At 40.4% G+C, this 20,083-nt stretch overlaps 1 protein-coding gene and 1 long non-coding RNA gene across 3 annotated transcripts in view; one reads left to right on the top strand and one right to left on the bottom strand.

The window, feature by feature from the left end:
- Positions 1-2,185: 2,185 nt before the first annotated feature.
- Positions 2,186-4,373, bottom strand: LOC124874545. The gene is made up of 3 exons (XR_007039831.1): positions 3,553-4,373; positions 2,405-2,521; positions 2,186-2,318 (listed from the first exon to the last, which is right to left on the bottom strand). It is a non-coding gene; the product is annotated as an uncharacterized LOC124874545 (long non-coding RNA).
- A 452-nt stretch (positions 4,374-4,825) lies between these two features.
- slco2a1 (solute carrier organic anion transporter family, member 2A1) overlaps positions 4,826-20,083 on the top strand; it is a 31,450-nt gene continuing 16,192 nt past the window's right edge. Inside the window, exons 1-3 of one of the 2 annotated variants that reach the window (XM_047375786.1) lie at positions 4,826-5,186; positions 18,945-19,082; positions 19,633-19,795. In XM_047375786.1, the coding sequence (XP_047231742.1) occupies positions 5,127-5,186; positions 18,945-19,082; positions 19,633-19,795 (361 nt within the window). In that variant the 5' untranslated portion in view covers positions 4,826-5,126. The remainder of the gene's footprint in view (positions 5,187-18,944; positions 19,083-19,632; positions 19,796-20,083) is intronic. The other variant, XM_047375785.1, reaches the window with a different exon arrangement.

Genomic DNA, 20,083 nt, shown 5'->3' with positions numbered 1-20,083 from the left:
AAGGGCTGTACTCGTCCAGCCTTGTTTCTCACATTTGCAGTTGTTTAAAATTGATTGCTGATATGGGTGGGCTCGGTAAGTAGTTATTTCCTTGTAGCCATTTCCTGAAAATCACCACACCTTACGCAGCCTGACTAAAATGGCGTCTTATCTTGTCTTTCTGATCTTAAAGAGTTCCAAACATAAATAAGCTGCAATTTCACTTCATATGGAAAACAGGAAGCCACAGCTTTCAAAGAATAGTTACTAGGCCCTCTAACCAAAAAAAGCATAAATTCTAAAAAATGCTCCAGGTCTTTTTATTTTGCTGTAATCGTTATGGGAGACAGTAAGTTTGCGATCCACTGATTATGTACAAAACAATTATTTATTAATGTGGAATTTTTTTCCCTTCACTGAATAATGCTACTCAGAATCAAGGATACATTTTTTTTATGTGTGAGATTATAACAAAAAATTTAAAACAGTTGAGTTTGCATAAATAAATCTGAAACATAAATGTCTTTGAACAAATACAATGGAAAAACCAGCTCTGACGTCCTGCTGGTTATTTAGCTAAATGTTGGTGTCTTCATATCCTAGTTTTAGTTTCGTCAGTTCTGATCACCTTTCCTTTTTTTTTTTTTTTTTTACAATTTCCCCAGAAGCAGTCGTGATAAACCAGAGTGCAACACAACCACAAGCTGTGTTGGGTAACTGGAAATTGTCTGTGCTAGACAGTGGTGTCATCATATTGCTGGAAGCTTTACACAGCTTCGTTTTCTGAAGTAAAAGGTTCAATTCTTTTTGACCTGTTTATTAACTGAGGAATGTTTTTATAATCCTGCATTTTTGGACTAATTCACATCTATAAAAATTGAATGCTGATAAACCAAAATCCAGCTGTAAATTTGGTGGAAAACAATGCACTTATTCACCAACATAATTATCATTCTGAATGCATGGTTAAAACATCTTTATCAGTGCAGCATCATGAGCAGATGCTTTACAGAAACATTGCTTTAGATTTACTCCTACATGACAGTTATCTGTTTTTTAATTAAAAGGGTTTTGTTAAAAAAGCCCCTTAATATTTATAGCTAATGTGTTGGATAACATTAGAGTCCACCGTTATGACTTTCAGTTTTCTAATGTTTGATCTTTATTTATACATAACTGCAATTTTTATTTTATACTGTACAGTTGGACAAAGCTTAAAGTCTTTTATTATCTTTTTATTTCTATGCACAAAAATGCACTGGGAACATGGAGTATTCTATTCCACATCAAAACATGAAGATAAATAGAACAAAATTACTCTCACTTTACAGAAAGGCTGAAAAGGCCTTTCCATAGAAAAGGCTGTTTGAAAAGGCTGTTCAAATAATAGCAGTCTACATTTGTCTGCACAAATTCAACCATTTACAGTATTAGCTGAAAACTGCTTGAAGATTTAGCTTTTCTGTGATTCGCTGAACTAATATTTGGTTGTTTAACCTGTTTCTGAGAATTGCTTCACATCTGTGTTGCAAGGAGTCAATCAACTTCTGACACCTGTAAACAGGTACTCAAGGAATATTGGACAACTTTCCATAATTCTTTTTCCAGTTTCGTCTCAGAAACAGCATGATTTAGGTCACCCTACAAGGTTTCTTTTGGGATAAGGTCTGAGGATTGTCCTGGCCCCTCCATAACATTAGAATCGTTGGTCTGGAACAAAGATGCTGCTCCTTACTAGTTGGTATGGGGTCTCTCCCTCACTGAAACACCCATTTCAAATGTATTTTCTCTTCAGGGTAAGACAACATGACCTGTTCAGGCATTTCGATCTATTCAAGCTGGTCCACAATCACCATAGTATGAAAACCATGTCCATATAATGATGCCTAAGCCACCCTGTTTTACAATGTACTGTGATATTTCTGTCTGGAGGTCATCTGATGAACTGTCTGCAGCCCTGGTCCAGAATAAAACAACCTTGAGACCACCATCAAGATTCCCTGATCACCCTAGAGCTGATCAATAGCTCAGTTTTTACCATTTTGTTATTCTTTGAAATGTTAGTTTTCCATTTTCTTCCATTTCTTTCTGGTTTTGGTTTCTATTTTTAAGTATTTTAAATCCTTTTAGCTGAACAGCTGATCGTTTTCACCACACAGTGGGATTAACAAAAAAATGTAAATGTAAGACTTCACAAAGTCTAAAATATTTATTATACTTTTATTTTTCATACGTGTGCTGCATGGTGGCACAGTTGTTAGCGTGAAGGTCCTGGGTTCACGCTGCACAGAGTTCTCCCTCTGCATTCGTGGGTTCTCTCTGGGTACTCCAGCTACCTCCTAAAGTCCAGAAACATGACCGTTAGCTTAACTGGTTATTCTACATTGCCCTTAGGTATTATTTTCTGTGTGCGTGGTTGTCTGACCTGTGTGTCTCTGTGTTGTCATGTGATGGACTAGCGACCTGTCCAGGGTGCCCCCCGACCCTCGCCCAATGACAGCTGGAGATAGGCACCCACTCCCCCGCGACCCTGCAGGGATCACTGGGTATAGACACATGGAAGATTGGAAGGTTCCAATAGATATGACTTCAAACAGAAAAAAAGATTGTATCTAACAACAAAGGTGTTGAGCAAAACTTGCAAACATAAACATCATGAAGATAAATGTTTAAAAAGAGAGATAAAATGTGTGCATTTTACATTTTACAAAGAATAGCTTTCTAAGTCAGAGCACTGAAACCAGACCAGACATGAAGATTCAGTGATTTCTCTTGTGTTCAGGATTCCTTACCTGCACTCCTTCAAGATGTTTTAAAACAGTTGACTGAATAGATGAAATCAGAATATCTGAAGGTTTTATGATGAAACGTTTGCAGATGAAAGGGACTTAACGGGAAAGACAGAAAGAGGCAATTTCTATTGTCCAAAGTGAAAATAATGTAATTCTTGGTAAGAGGAAGGGCTTGTGGACACACTTTCAGGTTGTAGGGTCAGTTAAGTGTTACCCAACAGCCACCACAGCTTCACAAACATCTATTTTGACATTGACAAAAGCCCAAAGTTATTCATACTCCTGACTCCTGATTTGTCAGGGGTATGTCAAGTTATATTATTGTTTTGTTAAAATATTTCTTCTTATTGGAGTCCTGGCCTGTATCTCTCAGAGAATCTGTGAAAAACCTTAAAGATTAGGGTGATGGAAAGGAGCCCATCATTAAAGGTAAATCATTCAAATATCAGTGGAAACATGCAGAAAGCTCATCAGCAAGGGTTTTGATTGCTGTGATTTCTTGCCATTTCTTAATAAAATGTCAAAATGTTTGTTCCTTTCACATTGTTTTTTATTAAATTTTTTAGAAGGATTTGTGTCTCATGTCCTATCAGGATTCTTTATAATAGAGGCAATGACTATCAGCAACAGCTGGTTGACCCCTTAAAGGTAAAAGCTCCAAGATCATGATGTAACCTCCGCCACCATGAGATGTAGAAATCATCTCTGCTAGGTCCTTCACATAGATCATTAGGACAGTCCAGACCATTTTTTCTTATCAGAAAATAAAACGTTTTTTCACCTCTCAGTGTCCCAGATGTGGTTGTCCCTTGCAACGTCCAACAACAGGCTCGTTTGTGGCATGAAAGTAGTCGAGACATTTGAAGACTTTTGCTGTTCTTTAAACCTTTTCGTCACAGGTTACCGGGCTGCAGTCAGCATCACTAACAGCATAAATTGGGGTGGTCTTCACGGACAACCCAGTCCTCCGGCTCAGCGGATCTGACTTCTTTATTTGCAATCAATTTCCCTCGAAACTCGCAGGGGAATTGATTTTGTATAATGTGACTGTAGGGGGCGCTGTTTTAAGGTACATCACATTCAATAAATCAGTTCTCAACGTGAAACGCATTATATAAATTAATTACACAGAGCGATTTTTTTCAAACCTTTACTTCTGTTTATTGTGATGATTTCCTTACAGCCAATGAAAGCACAACATTTGAGATTAGAATATTACATCAGACCAATAAAAAGGTATTACAGAAATGTGGGCTTAATGAAAGGTAGGTATATTTATTATCTGCTTAAATATTTTTAATTGTAAAAGGTACGTTTAATCTGACAAACGGGCCTAATTGGAACGCAAATTCTAATTTATTGAATATATGACTATATTTTCACCACAAAATAGATATCGATAAACAAATCTAAGCTATCTAAAGTTGTGATGAGTATGGGCAAGGACAAGTGCTTTTCTGTTGTTTTTTAATTACAATGTGAGCTAGAAGTTCTGGAGGGTCCCACAATACGAGAGAACAGACTTTTTATGTAATTGTTGTTTTCTTTGCCTGTGATCTTAAGGTCTAAAAAGACAATTAAACCATGTGCAAATTTCTGCTCATCCGTTTTTCACCACAAACAGAAAAGCGGTTTGTAATATTTCTGTATTTGAAATAACCACGCGTGTTTTTCTTTTTTTCATCTCTGGTCTCTGATGGGAAAATCCACTAACCACGGTCCCTGAATGTATGCGTTTATCTCTAAATTAGAGGCACAAACAGGGATCAAAATAACTGCTGCTTTTGTCGCGTCCTTTTCAACTAACACATACTTAAACATTTTTGTCTTAGGTAAACAAGGGTTTTTTTTTTTTTTAGCTAATCCGACACTTCATAAGTGTTTATTAGCCGCAGCGTGTCTGAATAGTTTGCTCTCATTAGCTCCAAGCGGAAACGGTGCCGCATACCGCAATTAATGAAGCATTAAGCTGCAGGGGGACCAAAGCAGGGGTTCACTCAGAGTGGATGACTAAACCTGGGCTCAAATAAAAAAGGCCTTCGGTGTTTCCTCTGTTTCCTTCATGCTGTAGTTATTTGGACGGAGCCGCGTGAATAACGGTGAGCAGTCGGTGTTTAACTACCTGATAAATACACCTTCACGCGCTTCTCACAGGTAAGCGCGCGAGACTAAAAGCCAAGGCGATCGGGCGCGCGAGACGGTCTGTTCCCTGTTTGTAGCGTGAGTCCAGTTACATCACCAGCAGGCTTTAAAAGGCCGCCCAGCTCACCGGTGGAGGTAGAGCGGAGACACGCAGCGAGTGACACACATCTCTTCCTACTCGGACCGTGCCAGGACACACCACAAGCGGAGCAAATGGACCTAAATTACCGCCCAGGCACGAGAAAACCCCGGAGGTCATTCTACAACATAAAGGTAATAATCGGTAGAAGTTCTTGCCCGTTCACTCCTTGTTTTTATAAGTGTTTAAACATTTTATTTCTTTGAGCATTGCACAATTCAAAAGAGTCAAAGTCTAACCAGGCATGTCAGTTCACATTTCCTTTTCTAAACCTTAGGAGATTGACCCCAGCGTGAACATGGCTTTATCTTGTTAATAAGTGCAAAAATGATCAGATAGAAAAGTCAGTTTACCTTCGGATTTTCTCTGTCATTGATATCTGACACTAAGACCTGGTTTTAAAATTAAATGCTCCTAAGAAAAACCATTTCCGCCACTGTGATAAATTTTTTTTATTTGTATCTCATAACTGAGATATCAAAATCATAATTCTTATACACCATCTCCTTTTTAGGCCATAATTCTGACTTAGATATCTTATAATTATGACTCAGCTATCTCATAGTTATGATATGATATCTTATAATAAATTGCACCTTGCCTTTTGTACAATGAGCTCTAGAGATAATGTAGCAAAGCAAGTGTAGTAGAGTACCAGAACACTAATAGAATCAATACTCTTCACCTGTATGCTGCGATTCTTTGTGATTAAATCATTATTTGAAAAAGGTATGCTCAAATAATAGCATAGCAGAGTTTATTGTGTGAACAAACCTGTCAGACAGACAGCGCATATTTAAGGATGAAGGTAGCAAATGTTGAGTAAAATGGCTCATTCTTATTGCTCAGAAAAACAGTGGTCTTGGATTTAAACAAAAATTGATTGGAGAGAGGAAAACAGAATCAGAATCAGCTTTATTGCCAAGTTCGTACATACAAACAAGGAATTTGACTCCGGTAAACAAAACAAAAACAAAAAAACAAGAGGAGAAAATAATAAGCTACTCATGTAAAATTTTCTAAAATACTTTTAAATTAAATTCAAAACCAGAGAGACATGAAACAAAATGGAAAACAACCATTCCAATGGGTCATAGAGTAGTCAAAATGGCAAAGACTCAGCCAATGATCAGCTCCAGGGTGATCAAGGAAGTAGTAGTGTAACAATTAGAAGGCATCTATGTGAAGGCACAATTTTGGCAAGATGCCCCAATAGTGTGCCAGTGTTGGAAAAAAACGACATGGGAAAAGGTTACATTTTGTCAGTGAACACGCCGACTGGTCTTAAGAGAAATGGAGCCAATTATTTTAGACAGATGAAACCAAAATTGTTCATTTCAGGACTAGGAGCTGCAGACAGTTAGTCAGTCAAACTTTCAACACTAAATTCATGCCACAGTCCACTGAGAAGCAGGGTGGCTCAGATGTTTACTTATACTAGTGTTTATGACATACCAAGGATCACTGATCAGCGTGGATACATCAAAATATTTGAAGATGTTGCTGTCTGCTAAAGAGGAAATGGCCTGAAATGGGTGTTTCAGGAAGACCACGTCCTGAAACACCCAGGTTAGTGAGCAGTCTCTCGTTTCCCGAACAACAAGTTTGTGAAACCAGACTAACGACTGTGAATACTACTCGTAATTATGATGTATAAATCTAATAATTATGGAGATACGGTCTTAGAAATATGAGATACTATCCATTCATTTCAACGTAGCTATCTCTTATGTATAAATTAGGTATCTTATAGTGATGAGATACAAATCTTTTGATTTTCATCAGTGGTGGAAATGAGCCTCCAAATCATCCAGCTATATATAACCAAGAGAAGCAGTTTTTGGATCTGTGGAATTTCAGCCATCCTCTAATGTCTCTAACTAAAAGGAAGTGTTGACAGCTTTGTTTTATCTTCTTCCAGTAAGAAGCTCCTTAGTCAACAAAGGTCGCTCAGTGTTCAGTAGGCACATCCACATCCAGTTTTCTGGCATTTAGTGCGCCTCTTTTTGTATTATTACAGTCTTTGAGCACTAATTGGAGGGAGAAATGTATGTATGTCCACTGCTTGCCAAAAGAAGTTTCTTTCATTGTGTTGCAGCAATGGGCAAGAAACTCTGTGTTCCATGGCAATGAGTAACGATGAGGCAAAGGGTTGTGTTGCACTTTGCTGGTTGCTTTCAAAATATTACAAGAAGTGACTCCTTTCTGACCAACACAATTGTTTTAAGCCATTTGGAGACAGTGAAAACAGTCTCGCTGTCGTTTCCTAGAAAACATTTGAATCTGTATTCTTATCTTTGATCACTTCTCACAGTTTTTATGGCTTGTTGACCTTCTGCTATTTGGCTGTTGTTTGCCTTATTAGGTCCTCTGTTCAAACAAATATTCTTCTGTAACAGTGATGTACATATATGGGTGGATGCAAAGTCAGAAAAACAGCGAGGGTCAGCATAAAGGCATGATCTTGCCACTGTGGGCATTCCTAGTGAACTTTTGCTTATTAAAATCAGCATGAAACCCCCTCCAAGCCCTATAGTGGTATATTTAGATAATGGGTGTAGTTCAAAATAATTAGACTAAGCAGCAGGCGATACTCTTTTTAAGTTTTCACAGTGATGAGATGGCATAGGCAATGTGAAAGTTCAGTATTCCTGTTTAACTGTTGCAGCAATCAAGATGAAAATAGTTTTTTCCGCCCTTGTACACAAATAGTCTCACTCTCAAAAACTAACCGGCCAACAAAGGTGATACAAACTAATCTTATCAATTCATCTCTCCTTGGGACGAGTGCAAACAGTAATGTAGAAGCCTTTACTTTCTATTCGTGAGAGCAGCCAGTTTGTTTATGTACTTTTCTCTGCTTTGAACTATTTCTGCTGGCTACACCTTGTCCGCACTCAAGTGGGTGATTTTCTCTCTGGTAAAATTGACATCTGAGAGAAAACTTCTCTAAAGTCCCAAAAACGAATCCAGTCAGTGTCAGATTTGATGCCTTGTTATGGAGCATCAGGACTTCTGCGTTCATGTAAGTAATTTATAAGGATTTAAACATTAACAATGACCTCATCACCAAACATCTCATACTTGGCAACCTTTACAACATGTTTCCAAAGATGTTGGTATACTGGTGTAAATGTAAATAAAAGCTGAATGCAATGATTCATTGTAACACAAACCTTCTCGGTTACATTTGATGCCTGCTCATTATTTTATCGAACATCCAAAAAAACACACAGAAGCTGTGTTGTGCTTTGTACACCCGATAATACGTCACTGCAGTCCCGTCCAACACTATTCACGACTGGTAAGCTTGATTTTGTCAAGTTGCAAATACAGGCTTTAGTCTATTTTATTGGAATTTAAAACAAAGTATTGATTAGGAAGAAAAAAATTGTGTCGTTGATAAACTGTTTTAAAATTTAAAATCTGAAAAGTGTGACATGCCAGTTATATAAATCCTTATTTCTGATACCAACAAATGTCCTTCAAAAGTCACCTAGTTAGTAAATAGTCCAAATACTAAATAATGTGTTTAATCTGGACAGGTTCCATCATACCTGTCATGTTACATTTCATGTAAAACAAACAGCACAGTCTTCGCTCTCAGGAATTTATTACTTTCAGTGTTCCATCAGTGCGTACTGAACTCTGCAAAAAAGCATTTTCTTTATCTGGCCCCTCCACCTGGAACATACTTCTGCAGGACTTGAAGCTGTCCAGCCTGGTCACACTTGGCAAGTTCAAAATTTTAACAAAAGGATTGGAAAATATGTCTGTATTGTATTGTAGATCTCACAGAGTGTATGGCAGAGATTATGGCACAACTGCAAGCCCCCCAGAAAATTACCTTCCACCTCAACCGAAAGGCCATATAAGGAGAGTTTTCATCAGAGACGACGCCAAGAGAACCATGGGAACTCTCGAGGAGCAGCAGAGACCCACAGTTCACATGGAAGAATCTCATGATAGGACAAATCATTTTTGTGCAGAATCAGAATCCGCTTTATTGTCAAGTTTGTACGGACAATCAAGAAATTTGACTCTGGTACACTTTGCTCTCAGTGAAGATTTTTTTTTTGGTGTATATATATAATAGTGAAAATAAAGAAAATAAAGAAGAATAAAGACATTTATTTTTTAAATGTACATATATACACAACTGACTTTACAATAGAATATAATGTAAGATCAGTCCAAATATGCATGTTGTTGTTCTGGAACTCTGGCTGTCAAGTGTTCATTAGAGAAACAGCCTGGGGAAGAAACTGTCTCTGTGGCAGATGGTTTAGGCAGACAACGCTCTGTAGCGCCACCTGAAGGTAAAAGCCTAAACAGTTTGTGTGCAGGGTGTGTGGGGTCTGCAGAGATTTTATTTGAACTTTTCCTGACCCTAGACCTGTATAAGTCCTGGATAGAGGGAAGGTCGGCCCTGATGATCCTCTCTGCAGACCTGATTGTTCATTGCAGTCTGGACCTGTCCTGTTTTGTGGATGAGCCAAACTACACTGAGATGGATGAAGACAGGACAGACTGAATGATGGCAGTGTAGAAGATGACCAGCAGCTCCTGTGGAAGGTTATACTTTTTGAGTTGCCTCAGGAAGTACAGTATCTGCTGGGCCTTCTTCTGAACACTGTCTATGTGTGAGAACCATCTCCGGTTTGAGAAATGATGGTTCCTAGGAACTGAAAGTGGTCCACAGACAGTGTTGTTGAGGATCATGAGGTGAGTGTGTGGGGGAAGTGTTCTCTGAAAGTCCACCATAATCTTCACATTCTTGAGTGGGTTAGATTCTAGGTGGTTGTGACCACACCAGTGTACCAGCCGATCCTCCTCCTGTCTGTATGCAGACTCATCACTGTTCTGGATCTGTCTAATAACAGTGGTGTCATCTGCAAACTTCAGGAGTTTCACAGATGACTCCGCTGAGGTGCGGTCATTTGTGTAGAGGGAGAAGAGGAGTGGGGAGAGAACACACCCCTGGGAGGCGCCGGTGCTGATGGTTCTTGTGCGGGAGAAGATGCTCCCCAGCCTCACCTCATGCTGTCGGTCCTTCAGGAAGCTGGTGATCCACTGACAGGTGGAGGCCGGGACTTTGAGCTGGATGAGCTTATGGTGGATAATGTCTGGGTTGATGGTGTTGAAGGCCGAGCTGAATTCCACAAACTGGGTCCAGCAGGGGGCCTGTGATGTCCTTCAGGTTCTTCAACACCAGTCGCTCAAAGGATTTCATGACCACAGACGTCAGGGCGACAGGCCTGTAGTCCTTTCATCCTGTGATGGTGGGTTTCCTGGGTACTGGAATGGAGCGTTTGAAGCAGGAAGGTACCTCACACAGCTCCAGTGACTTGTTGAAGATCTCAGTGAAGATGGGTGCCGTCTACAAATTTTTAATCAAAGAGTGGCGAGAAGTTGAAAGGAAGCCATTAGAAGTCCTGCTTGCAGTTTGCCAAAGCCATAACAGCAAACATGTGAAAAAAGGTTCTCTAATTAGATTAGACCAAAACTGAACCATGCATCATGCTGTGGGGATGCTTTCCTTCAGCAGGAATATGGTAGCTGGTCACAGTTGATGCACCCTGCCTGACAGACCTTGAGTTATTCAGCAAAAAAAAAAATGGTTCAGCTTTTCAGTCTCTACATGTGTAAAGCTTCTGGAGACAAACCCCAAAAGATTTGCGGCAGTTCTTCTAAGTGTTGACTTATTATTATCCTTCCACTTCACAATTATTTTCTATTGGTGGATCACATAAAACCCTGATAAAATAGGTTAAAGTTGGAGGTTCAAACATGACAAAATGTGGAAAAGATCAATGGTGTGGCTAGTTTTTACTTTGGGTTAATGTCAACAAGGCTTCAAAGGAGCTCCTAGAGAGGAAGAAACGTGCAAAATTAAATAAGCAAGCAGTTCAACATTGAATGAAAGTTTCTGAGAATCTGAAGTAATCTCTGAGAAGTACAACACAAACCAAAAAAAACACTTTTTTTCCTAAAACATATACAAGATGCAGAAGCTTAGCAGAGTTTTCAGGACCAGAGCTTTTTCAGGATAAGCAAATGTGAAGTACAGTACACCACCCTGGTCTGCAAATGCATCATCTGGGTTAAAAAGAAAAGGGACCTCTTTCTTTCTTATCACTACAGTCAGACGCAATCATGTGTGATGGTATGAGGGCTTACGTGGATGAGAATACATCTATCAGAATCAAAGAGAACACAAGTTTCCAACCAGGGGCATTTCCAGTGTGCCATCGTGGACTGTGGTACTGCAACCGTTTGAAAGCCTCATTAGCACTGATAAGGCTCACATTTTTGATCATTATCACAGAGTCAGAATGTTAGATTTCCAAGCTTAAAGGTGGAGAACTGGTACTTCTAATATGACGCTCAGCCACATTGCTCAGCCACATTTTCACACACAAAATGTTAAACTGTTGCTTTATTCTGTTCTGAAGACCATTGTGCAGCAAACCTGTTTAATGTTTGCTCACAATATAGGGAGGTGATCCTGCATGTATCCTGAGACACCTCATATGCTGCTTCTTTGTTACAATAAATACATTTTTGCGACATCAGCTCTCTCAAATCAAAGTGACTGAAGACTTTGCGTGAACTTCCTGCAATTCTTCTCTTCTCAGCAGGTTGAAGACAGGGACAATCTTGACAGAATGTTCAAAAAAAGAGGACAAAATGCATGCAAGTATGCTGTATTTGTGGAACTACAAATCTCAATACATAAGAAAATAATTTAAAAGCTAATTTATCTCTGTAGATTTCTAAAATTAATTTCTGGTAAGTCTGATGATAAAATGTTAGATTAGAACAATAAGTTGTGACTTCTAATACAGAGATGTTACTCTACTGAAAAGTGTTTCCAGTATAAGCACTGTGTATTTGGTTGGGGCTCCTTTTGCATGAATAACTGCATCAGTTTGGCGTGGCACGGGGACGATTAGTATGTGGGTCTGATAGCAGCGTTTAGCTTGTCTGCATTGGCCAATCAAGCACAGTGTTACCATGGCCATTAAATCTGGTGCTGGTACTATTAGTAGTGTCAGCTGGTGTGGAGGTCTGCTGGAAAATCTCCATAAAGCATGTTGTTAGCAAAGGGAAGAAGGACGTTCCTGGCAGATGTCTAAACTGACTTTGGACTTCATACAACACAGGGAAACAACACCAACAGATGACATAAAATCCCAAATTATCACTCACTGAAAAATTCATGCTGAACCTCTCGCAACTTAGATTCTGTGCCTCTCCACTCTTCCCCAGACTTTGTCCAGAGTATGTAGGATTGAAGGTCTGAAATGCAAAATTGAGTTTAACCTAAAAAAACCCAAAAAAAACTCATATGGGCCACTGAGCAACAGTTTAATCTTTTTCCCCCTAGTGCCACGAAAGACTGTTATGGCGTAGTCTCTGGTTCAGCAGTGGCTCAACAGAAGGATTGTGAAGGTTGTAGCCCATGTCTTGGATACGTCTGTTTGTGATGGCCTTTGACTGGCTCCAGCCACACTCCACATCTTGTGAATCTCTCCCATCATGATCCACTCAAGGCAGTGGTTATCCGTGTTGCTTGGGCCTAACATTTGTGTAGGCCAAAACATGGCTATAACATAACCGTTCTGTTTTAAAAATCCATTTTCATTGGTCTGATTTATTATTCTAATGTTCTGAGAAGCAAAATTTCAGATTTTCTTATTAGCTGTAAGCCATTATTATCAAAAAGAACAAACACTTCAAATATGTCACATTGGCTGTAACAAATCCATGTAATATATTAAATGTATTTTCTTTATTATGATATTCTAATTTATGGAGATGTATTTGTAGACTGCTTCTTTTGGTTGCTCCCTGTAGGGGTTCCCACAGTAGATCATTTCCCACTCTTTCACCTTAGCATCTTCCTCTGGCACTCTAACCAGCCAATCACATGGCAGCAACTCAATGCATTTAGGCATGTAGACATGGTCAAGACGATCTGCTGCAGTTCAAACCGAGCATCAGAATGAGGAGGAAAGGTGATTTAAGTGACTTTGAACGTGGCATGGTTGTTGGTGCCAGACGGGCTGGTCTGAGTATTTCAGAAACTGCCATCTCTAGGGTTTACAGAGAATGGTCCGAAAAAGAGAAAATATCCAGTGAGCGGCAGTTCTGTGGGCACAAATGCCATGTTGATGCCAGAAGTCAGAGGATAATGGCCAGTCTGGTTCAAGCTGATAGAAAGGCAACAGTAAATCAAATAACCACTCGTTACAACCAAGGTATGCTGAAGAGCATCTCTGAACGCACAACACGTCGAACCTTGAGGCAGATGGGCTACAGCAGCAGAAGACCACACCGGGTGCCACTCCTTTCAGCTAAGAACAGGAAACTGAGGCTATAATTTGCACATGCTCACCAAAATTGGACAATAGAAGATTGGAAAAACGTTGCCTGGTCTGTTGAGCCTTGATTTCTGCTGCGACATTCAGATGGTAGGGTCAGAATTTGGCGTCATCAACATGAAAGCATGGATCCATCCTGCCTTGTATCAACAGTTCAGGCTGGTGGTGGTGGTATAATGGTGTGGGGGATATTTTCTTGGCACACTTTGGGCTCCTTAGTACCAATTGAGCATCATGTCAACGCCACAGTCTACCTGAGTGTTGTTGCTGACCATGTCCATCCCTTTATGACCACAGTGTACCCATCTTCTGATGGTTACTTCCAGCAGGATAACGCACCATGTCATAAAGCACGAATCATCTCAGACTGGTTTCTTGAACATGACAATGAGTTCACTGGACTCAAATGGCCTCAACAGTCACCAGATCTCAATCCAATAGAGCACCTTTGGGATGCGGTGGAACGGGAGATTCGCATCATGGATGTGCAGCCGACAAATCTGCAGCATCTGTGTGATGCTATCATGTCAATATGGACCAAACTCTCTGAGGAATGTTTCCAGTACCTTGTTGAATCTATGCCACGAAGGATTAAGGCAGTTCTGAAGGCAAAAGGGAGTCCAACCGGTAATAGCAAGGTGTACCCAATAAAGTGGCCGGTGAGTGTACTTATTTCCAATCTTGTTTATAGTTAGCACCAATGAGAATTGTAGCATCTTTGTCACCTCATGCCACCTCCACCTTTGCTTTCTGCCTTTTATTAGCCACCATCTCAAAACTATGCATCATAAAAGCCTATCCTTCCTGAAATAAAAACAAAATGCTAAGGTCAGCTGGGTAATAACTTTTACTGAGTGCTATATTCTACTCCTCCTTTGTCCATCTCATTAGTACACATTTATGTCCTCTATCTCCTGACTATCATTTCTATTTTCTCCAAAGCATACCTCCTCCTCTCAGGGCTGTCTGCTACTTGCTTGGTACTCTGTGCAGATCAAAATGTCCCTGTGCCGGGGCCTGTGCTTGACATCGTCTGCTAACATCTTCAACACCATTGCATGGTGTACTTATACTTATTGACAATAAGTTAAACACCCAGATAGGTACGCAGAGGGTCTGTTCAATACATGCTTTGCATATTTACCATATTTGATCAATTAATGTAAATTCCATATAAGTATTATGTCCTATCAATCTAACATTATTAGAGTAAGGATTGTAAGCTTTTTGTTTGTTGCTTTATTCTCCACTAGGTGTCATTTTTAGGGTAAAAGAAAAGTTTTCATGGAGTGTTACAGCTGATATTTGTTGAACTGAGACAGCGAAGAGTAAATTGGATCAAAAGCAGGTGTAAACTTTTTGTCCTGATCTCAATCTTGAACAAACGACATTCTTTGCCTGCATGAGCAACCAGGTCCTGTTGAAACATTGAGACAAGTGAAAGCTGCTTGATAGGAAATGAGGATGAAATATTAGCAACACTGTGCAAGCATCTATTGTGTGTGCTAACAGACCAGAAAGCCAGGTGGGAGAATTAATCATTCTGAGGGAACTGTGTAGTTTATTCTCCTCTTGTCCACCTGGCAGTTACTGAACAAAGTGAAATCCTAGATTTATTCCTGTTTTCATTGTAAATTCTCTTCAAATCTCCTCATGTATCTTTAGCGTCACTGGGACATTTATACAGAGAGTCTTTGAAGGGCTCAGAGCAGTTCCTTTTCCAAATCCTTGGGAGTCCAAACAGTGGGCGCCTGGGATCTTTACATAACTCTGGGTGTGAAGAGAGAAGTCCAAGGGACAAGTCATGGAAACAAATGGGGACATGTACTGTATAGAGTAACAAAAATCTTTTTCTGGCAGGGAGCGGATCCAAATGTCATTCCAGAACCGATTGTTGCTCTGTGGGAGGTGTGCGGTTTGGATGTTTGGAAAACATGATTCTTTATTTTTTTTGGCCCTGCTCATTGACTGTTCATTGTTTTGCCAGGCATTTGAAATCAGAGAAGCTAACTGGGCACATTTACTCGACTTCTCCACAGAAGTATCACCTGTTGAGCCATGAGTTACATGAATGGATCTCAGCCTTGAGCTTGCTTTGGTCCAAAAAAGACTCCACTGACTTAGCTTTACCAAAAACAGTGAGATACACAGAAAAAGTAAAAAATATAAATGCATTTGCCAAAGTTCATAGTCAGATGTACAAAGAATCTGTGTGAAATCACTTTGAGATGGGTATCATGTGGCCACTGTGTGTAATAACTTCATACAGTTTTTTCAATTTCCAAGGAAACAGGTTTTCCAAGAAAGTGGATATATGTAGAATGATGTTATGGTTCCATAGAGTGGATCTGTCTCTGTTCCTTGGAAAGGATTTAAACATTTTAAGAGCAGAAATGTTCAAGTTTTCAGTCTGCAGCAACTAGGACCAAAAGATGTCACACATATATTTAGATGTTTATTGCTAGACATAAGCTAGTATAAGGTTTTCATATGCTAAATTTAATTTAATATACCACAATATCATGATATCTACGTAAAAAAAATAAATATAAATCTATATTGAGATCCAATTACTTTATTTAAAACCAGAGCCACAATCATTCCTGCTGCTCCAAAAAAAATGAATATAATAATTGATTATTGGGTAAATTACAACATAGCATAGAGCTGCCATCCCAGCAAAAGAAAAATAGAGTTATATCATGTTAAAATTTGGAAACTTTATAGTGTTAACGATATCTTTTCTAATATATTACCATGTTATTACAATATATATATATAATAACATGGTAGTATACTAGAGAAATAGGTGAGAGAATGTCTTTGTTACATATCCTGATTAACTTTTAACATTTTATTGGTCCAGCAATATCTGTTTTGTTGTTTGTAAAATGCATTATCATGTTGTTGCAGTATAAAATTAGATTGCAAGAATGTTTTTTTTTGTAATGTGATCAATATGATATTAATGTACTTGTACTCGTACTCCTTGTCTTCCGCTTCACCCGGAACCGGGTTGCGGGTGCATCAGACTTAGCAGAGATGCCCAGACTTCCCTCTCCTCAGACACCTCCTCCAGCTCCTCCGGGGGGAACCAAGGCATTCCCAGGCCAGCCAAGAGACATAGTCCCTCCAGCGTGTCCTGGGGCGTCCCCTGGGACTCCTCCAGGTATGATGTGCCTGGAACACCTTCTGAGGGAGGCGTCCGGGAGGCATCCGATACAAATGCCCGAACCACCTCAACTGACTCCTCTTGATATGGAGGAGCAGCAGCTCTACTCCGAGCCCCTCCCGGATGGCCAATATTTGATGGCCTATCTCTAAGGGAGTGCCGGGCCACCCTGCGGAGGAAGCTCATTTTTCTTTCGGTCGTGACCCAAAGTTCATGCCCATAGGTGAAGGTAGGAACGTAGACCGACTGGTAAATAGAGAGCTTTGCTTTTCGGCTCAGATCTCTCTTCACTACACGGCAAGCCACCCTTTTCTGGTCAAGAACCATGGCCTCGGACTTGGAGGAGCTGATCCTCATCCCAGCTGCTTGACACTTGGTTGCAAAGTGCCCTATCTTGTAGGTCTTGGCCAGAGGGGGCCAGCAGGACCACATCATCTGCAAAAAGAAGAGACGAAATCCATTGGTCCCCAAACCAAACCAGACCCCCTAGAAATCCTGTCCATGAAAGTTATAAACAGGACCAGTGACAAAGGGCAGCCTTGCCGGAGTCCAACATACACTGGGAACATGTCCGACTTAGTGCCAGCAATGCGGACCAAACCCCTGCTCCACTTGTACAGAGAACAGAGGGCCCCTAATAAAGGGCCCCTGACTTTGTACTCCTGGAGCCCTCCCCCCCCACAGGGCACCACCAGAGACAGTCGAATGCCTTCCTCCTCCTCCTCAAGCCGAGATTCGACTATCGGCTCTCCTCTCCATCACCCTGGCATAGGCCTTACTAGGGAGGCTGAGGAGTGTGATCCCCTGTAGAACACACCCTCTGGCCTTCCTTCTTGTGAAGGGGGTCCACCGCCCCGGTCTGCCAGTCCCTTGAACTGCCTCCTTAATGGGGTGGAGGGGTTTGAGTGCTCGAATGATCTTAGAGGCTATGTTGTCTGGGGCTTAAATGCCTCCCAAGGCAAACAGGCTCTGGGTGACGGGCCAGACAAAGAACGGTAAAGACACCTTCATGAGGACCACTAGAACGAGGCCCGCCCGGTACGGCGGAGCCAGGGTCCCACCCTGGAGCCAGGCCTGTGGTTGGGACTTGTCGGCGAGTGCATGGCGGTCGGGTTACTCCTCGCGGGACCCAGGTGGGCCAAGCTCAAATAAAAGACACAAGGCCATCCCCCAGTGGGCCCACCACCTGCAGGGGGAACCATGAGGGACCGGTGCGAAGAGGATCAGGAGGCAGACGAAGGTGGAGACCTTGACAACCTGATCTCCAGATGCTTAAACTGGTTCTAGAGACGTGGAATGTTATTAAAGTAACATGATATTAAATTGTTCAAATATGAAAAAAATATTTGAATAACATTATAATGTCTTGTACAAAGATGAAAACAAGTAAAGAGTACTTGTTAAACTTTTCTGACACTTACAAGAAAGACAGATTGGGCTTCCGGGGAAAATCCATAACTCTTAAAAAGGTAACGCTGATTAAATCCAGTTAGCAAGCCAACAAAGGAATCTCTGTTAACTAACTGCAGGCTAGCTACCCACCAGATAGCCCGACTAATTTCACAGCTATTATAACCTTGTCGTTTATGTTTTACTGTACAAAGAGCAGAACAGCAAAAAAAAAAACATTTAGTGCAATAAGCTTCTAAAAACTACTGATAAATTTGGTGGGTATTTATATTTTTGCTTTAGGTAAATACATGGTGTGGGACGGAGATTGCTGCTCTGAACAAGTCCTTAGTAACAGTATTGTATATAATATATTTATGGTTGTTTTCAGGTTTTAAATCATTATCTTTTTAGAATCGTGGACTGCAGGTTCAAAATTTCTACATAGTGGGAATTCATTAAAAAACAATCTGTCTCTTAATAGGTTTTAAAATGAACAGCACCACATGAAATATATCATTCCATCCTGTAATGAGTGGATGTGCCGTTAAGTTCACACTGATTAAACTATGCAGAGTTCAGAGAAATTGTAAAAAAAACATCAAAGCTTGTATGTAAAAGGAAGAAAAACAAGATTTATGCAACAGTCTTTAGGAAACATGTGACCAAGAATGACATCTGTACCCATATTGCACATTGTTGTTCTTAACATACTTCATTAGATAAAAACATCTCATACTAACCATGGATGGAGGAGGGTTGGTGATTTGGACCTGTTTGAAGCAACAGAACCTGGGCATTTTGTAGTCAGTGAACTTCTAAGTGTAGTGGAGTGATAAGGGCCATCTTCTCTTATCTGTCTGCCTCTGACCATGACAGCATTAACATTTTTAACCACAATTCAGAAACTCTAACAACATCCTCTGTCTGTCTGTCTGTCTTAGCTGTTTGTCTTGTGCCACGGGCTCCTTCAGTTCTCTCAGCTGCTCTACACTACCTACTTTAAGAGCACCATCTCCACAATTGAGAAACGCTATGGCCTCAGCAGCTACTCCTCAGGAACCATTTCCTCTCTCAACGAGGTAGGAGCCAACAACAACATATCCTTATGCACTCTGCAACTAGGAAAGTGTGATTTTTTAGCAATACTGATGATAAAAGAGGAATTGAAGTGCAAGCAAAATATTTCCTGATATTTCAGGTGGCAGTCATGTATTTAAGAACAGACTTAGATACAGGAGTCAGGAATAATGAAGGAGTCTGTATTTTTTCACCGTGGAGAACAAATTAAGATGAATCCCACAAAAATGTTTTTCATTTGTCTTAGATAGATAACCTGCGGTCAGGAGTTACAAAGACATCCCCATGTTAACATTATCTGTGTGTTTGCTTTCAGCCGTATGTTACGAAACCAGACCAAACAAGGCCTGAACATTCCATTTCAGTTCCCTCTTCGATTACGTAAAGCCGCCTTAATAATGTTTTTATTGCGATAATGGCTCAAATGATTATGTGTACTTGAAGAGAGTCGCTGGAGAGACTTTATTACACAACTCTGCATTTTCTATCATTTTTGTTTTGTAAGTTTTAGTGTCCTAAAGAAAAAAACACATCTCTGTTTCTGTTTCATAGGTCAGCAACTGCATCCTCATTGTGTTTGTTAGCTACTTCGGCAGTAGGGTTCACCGTCCTCGTGTCATTGGCGTCGGCGGTCTGCTGATGGCTGTCAGTGCCATGATGATCACCTTACCTCACTTTCTGTCTCAGCCCTACGAATATGCCTCTGTTTTACACAGTAAGAACAAGCTGACTGCACAAACAAACACAAAGCCACATGACGTCTGTCTCTGGACAGAGTAGGTCCAGAGCAGGGAACCAGCAAGTGTACAAATATGACAAAGCAATTTTGGGGACTTGACTTGAGGGTTTGCCTAGAACAACACCAGCTTCCTAGTGGACTATCCAAGAGTCTACAAGATTCACTCACCCTCCTGATTTGAACTTTAACAATAACTGAAGAAACATTCATAATCTCTGTGCTAAAAGCTACAAAGATTAGAGTTACCCTTAGGGTATTTCATTT

This window comes from Girardinichthys multiradiatus, chromosome 9 (genome assembly GCF_021462225.1).
Source record: "Girardinichthys multiradiatus isolate DD_20200921_A chromosome 9, DD_fGirMul_XY1, whole genome shotgun sequence".
Taxonomy (NCBI): Eukaryota; Metazoa; Chordata; class Actinopteri; order Cyprinodontiformes; family Goodeidae; genus Girardinichthys; species Girardinichthys multiradiatus.
This window is presented reverse-complemented; position numbering and strand designations above follow the sequence as displayed.